At 30.8% G+C, this 4,559-nt stretch overlaps 1 protein-coding gene across 1 annotated transcript; it reads right to left on the bottom strand.

The window, feature by feature from the left end:
* Positions 1–3,202: 3,202 nt before the first annotated feature.
* Positions 3,203–4,304, bottom strand: LOC145067998 (uncharacterized). The gene is made up of 4 exons (XM_079015006.1): positions 4,159–4,304; positions 3,630–4,068; positions 3,496–3,546; positions 3,203–3,370 (listed from the first exon to the last, which is right to left on the bottom strand). The coding sequence occupies exons 1-4, from the start codon at positions 4,302–4,304 to the stop codon at positions 3,203–3,205; spliced, it is 804 nt and encodes a 267-aa protein (XP_078871132.1).
* Positions 4,305–4,559: the final 255 nt, after the last annotated feature.

The raw sequence follows: 4,559 nt of genomic DNA on the forward strand, positions 1-4,559 counted from the left end.
TGACCTTTTCCCTTAACAAAGATTAACAAGCATGTCAATATCATTTCTAGAAAAAATCAACCCAAGGTGTGGCTAAAACTAAAAGATGACCAACAAACTTTAAAACACTCAAAAGATGATAATTTTCGAAAATTGAACATGACTAAAGTTGGATGCTAAAATGCTATTTTCGGCATATTTTATAAGTATCTTCCAAAAAGAAAGAGAAACAAACTTTAATAAAATATACAGAAAATAGCACTATAATCTTAGAAAATTCAATTTTTTGTATATTTTCTTGAAAAAGACAAAAATTATAAGAACTTCAGAAAACATGCATAAAATAGAATTGTCCTTTCAGAATATATGATTTATTTTGCATATTTTTCTAAAAAAAACAAAAATTTTAAAAAATAAATTTCATAAGTTTGCAATAAATAGCATTGTAATTTCAGATATAAGAGTTTTCTATGAATATGCTAAATTAGTAGGACCAGATGTTGGTTAACGGTTGGAGTTGATGTTATGATTAACGAAACAGCTCCTACATGCTATAAGTAAGAAAAATGAGCTAATAATTTCATTTTTAGTAAAGAAAAACTGAATCATTTCATGTTTTACTTTGATCTATTTCCTGTACATAGAGGGTCTTGGGCTATTAAGCTAACACATGTAAATTATTTATATCCCACATAAGCAAAAAAAAAAATCAATATTACAAATTTATTCTTTTAGAATGGTTTAAATATCTTAAAGAGGAACCATATACAACAAAATAAAATTTTAAAATAGTAGGTAAAAGCTTGGATTTAATATTTGTTGACTACCCTTCTTCATTTGATGTGATAAAAGTTGCCAAGCATTATAAGTTACTCCATGTAATTATCTTTCATCTGAATTTAACTTACAAACATCGGGTTTTTCGATTAAATGTTGATTTTTTTTAAAAATTATTCAATTTACTTGATATCTTCTATATTTTCTTTAGCAGAGAGGCTCTCATGTCTTCTCTAAAGCAAAGCATGTGTATGTTTTCAAGGATATTATTTCATCAAAGATGAACCGCAACAAAATGATTCCAAAGCTGACTATCAGAATGTACCTTTGGAAAGTTTCTAGATTCAAAATCATTCCAAAGCCGAATATCAAGAATAAGATGATGTCAACTGAAAATTTCTTTAAAGGCTAACTACCAAAAATAGCAATGTGTTTTCAGTTTCTCTTATAGATTAAAGAGTTTACCCATTTGCAAAGTTGTTTAATGGCTAACTACTAAATATGGCCAACTATATCTTTTTTCTTTGTTAACTTGCTATAAATACCTACAAATTTTATTATTTTTTTTCTTTTGTGATTTACACTAAATAGTAATGAACTATTTTTTTGTTACTTTCTGCAAATAGCAACGAACTTTATTTATTTATTTATTTTCTTTTGTGACATGCACTAAATGACAGAAATACAATGTATTTTTAATTTTTGTTTATTGTAACATCTTACTTTCTTGTCTCCATATTATTGCATTATACTTTGGAAACTCTCAAAAAATAACATTTTTAACTATGGGTGAGAATTTGGACCGAACCAGATCGGACCGGTTATGAAGAATATTGTGGACCGCGGACCGGACCGATGAGTCGTGTCTGTGTCCGTATCCGGGTTCGGGTTCGTGTCCGGGTTTTCTGGTTCTTGGACCCGTGTGGACCAGTACAACTTTAATTGCATAGAGTACAAGACGTTAAAATAAGTTTTTGGGTCTGATAGAACTTGTTAAAACGAATATGCTATTGGGTTTGATACGATACAACTTGTCAAAATGATTACGTTTCCGTTTCATGCATGACTAATCTACCTTGATGTTATAATATTTTAACTTGCAAAATTAATTTTCGAAACAAAAGCAACTAACATATAAAACAAGTTCACCAAGATCCCTTTCATATGATTTATTTATCAAATATACATAAAATTTAGAATTATAGTCTAAAATAATAGTTAAAAAGCTGAAATATTTCAGTTTTGATAGCTCAACTTTGAAGGATTGTAACTCACTGAATATGATATCAAAATCAACAAAATTATAGTCCAAATTCATCTAAAAACTGTAAACTAAATGCTGGAAAAAATCGCAGGTCAATCCGACTTAAAACAAATGACTTAAGGTTGTTTAAAAAAATTCACAAATCACAAAATTTTAAAAATCTTGCTGAAAAGCTGAAATTTTCAGCTTTGATTGCTCAATTTTGAAAGACTGTAACTCACTGAATATAATACTAAAATCAACAAAATTATAGTATTCATCTACAAACTGTAAATTAAACGATGGAAAAGACCGCGTGTCAATCCGACTTAAAACGAATGAGTTATGGTTGTTTAAAAATTTTCATAGATTACATTTTTTTTAAATCGGTTCCAACCGGTTTTAAACCTGGTAAAAACCGAACCGGTTTTAATAGATTCCTAGAACCGAGAACCGGCCCAGGGGTCCAAAAAAATGGTTCGGTCCGGTTCAGTCCACCGGTCCAAATGCTCACCCCTATTTTTAACCAAATACAAAGTATTTTTCAATAGCCAGAATATGTCTAATAAAAGTTCTTATCGTTAATGAGATAAATCATATATGAAACGTAAATTATCGTTTTGTACAACTCACTTAGTTTCACCAACTTTGATTTGTCAAACATAGAAAATGCATTGCAAGGACTCAAAGTTGCCATGTATTCAAGCAAATCGGTGCACACTTCACTAAAACGGTCCCCAAATTCTTGAATTTGCATATCCAAAACCGTGTTCAAAATATCAACTTCAAAGTGATGTTGATTAGTAACCTTGGTTCTACGGTTTCTTGGAGTAACATAAAATTCGGACATTTCCACAATTTTAATTTTATGTTTATGACAAAAAGAAAATACGTTCTCCAACACTGAAGGAAACCATTATTTCTAAAAGCTTTGAATGTTTTCATCGTCACTTTTACCAAAGAAGCCGCTTCCAAAATATTTTGATCCTTTCTTTTAAGATGTTTTGACAAGGTATTCATGAGACCAAAAATCTCCATCAAGTGTAAATAAAAAACAAAATCAAGAATCTTGAAATACGACCAAATACCGTACGCTTGATTTCGGTTATTTAAACTAGATCCCTCATCTTCAACATATTTAAGAACCTTGATAACCTCTGGAAAGAAATTCTTCAAACTTATTATTGTTTTATAATGTGAGCCCTATCTTGTATCCCCGACTCGAACAAGAGAAGTCTCCTGATTTAACCCTCTTCCGGTCTCAATTTCACCATTACCAATTTCTTTTTGAACCCTTTCCTTGTAACTATCTCGTATGATATCTTTTCTTTTACAAGAAGCACACACCACATTAACCACCAAAGCTAATTGCTAAAAGAAATCATCAGAACCATTATGGTTTTTTGCTATAGCCACAACCACTAATTGAAGTTAGTGTGCAAAACAGTGTATATAATATGCCGAATGATTATCTTTCAATATCAATGCTTTCAAACCATTAAATGCACCTCGATACTACTTGCTCCATCATATCCTTGCCCTCTTGCCTATTTCAAAAATAAATTGTATTTATAAGAAATAAAATAGATAAAGTTTCAAATACATAAAGAAAGAATTCATAATTTCTTACCTGAGATATACTCAAGTTATTGTTGGTAAATACCGAATCAATGGCTTCTTTTAGAGTTAAAGAAGTTGTATCCGTCACGTGAACAATTACAACAAATCTTTCTTTCACTAATCCAAGGCTATTAACATCTCGCAAAACCATAGCCATTTGTTGCTTTTTGGATACATCACTAGACTCGTCTACTAATATGGTAAACACATCATTACCAATGTCTTCACATATGGATTTTATTATCTCTTTTGAAAAGCATTGAAAAATCTCTTTATGAATCTTTGGAGACGTCAACTTTTCATTTTTTGGAGCATTTTCTAAAGTAACATTATAAATGCTTTCATTATGGTCCCAAAGGAATGATAATTCTTCAATGAAAAGGCCTTTAGAAATTGATTCATCCGACTCGTCATGACCACGAAATGGTAACACATTCTTCAATAAAAATCTACAAGTATCAATTGTAGCACGTAATCGAATTTGATAGTTACTCGCTTCAACTTCAGTTTGGTTATGAAAAGCTTCACGGATATATTACTTTTTCTTTACTAGATTTTCACATTTTTGTTTTGCTTTGTTGTGATGATTGTCAACTTTACCCTCATGATCTTTCAATGATTTATTTTTACTCCAAGTGTCAAAACCTCCTGTCACAAATACATCTCTTCCCCCTTGTTTCCCCATGATGTCTCCAAACAAATAACAACATAAACAATAAGCTTTGTTCTCTTTCGTGCTATACTCTAACCAATTAAATTCAACAAACCATTCCTTTACAAAACGCCTGTTCTTACCACCAATTTTTATTGATGGAAAATCATGGCCTTTTGGTTGGGAAGGTCCTTTAATCCAGTATGCTCTCCTTATTTCATCCCTTTGATTTGGATGATATGATGTAATTCTTAGTCTATCCGTCGGATCCGAAGGAAGATTGTTAAT

Source organism: Lactuca serriola, chromosome 8 (assembly GCF_051521515.1).
Source record: "Lactuca serriola cultivar US96UC23 chromosome 8, Lser_US96UC23_V15, whole genome shotgun sequence".
NCBI lineage: Eukaryota > Viridiplantae > Streptophyta > Magnoliopsida > Asterales > Asteraceae > Lactuca > Lactuca serriola.

What these genes read in the sequence shown, in the direction of transcription:
- LOC145067998 (XM_079015006.1), bottom strand. Translation starts at nt 4,304, where the DNA reads ATGGGGAAACAAGGGGGAAGAGATGTATTTGTGACAGGAGGTTTTGAC. An exon ending in GAAAATCTAGTAAAGAAAAA is followed by an intron (nt 4,069 to 4,158) that starts GTAATATATCCG and finishes TGATACTTGTAG; the next exon opens with ATTTTTATTGAAGAATGTGT. An exon ending in ATAACTTGAGTATATCTCAG is followed by an intron (nt 3,547 to 3,629) that starts GTAAGAAATTAT and finishes TTTTTGAAATAG; the next exon opens with GCAAGAGGGCAAGGATATGA.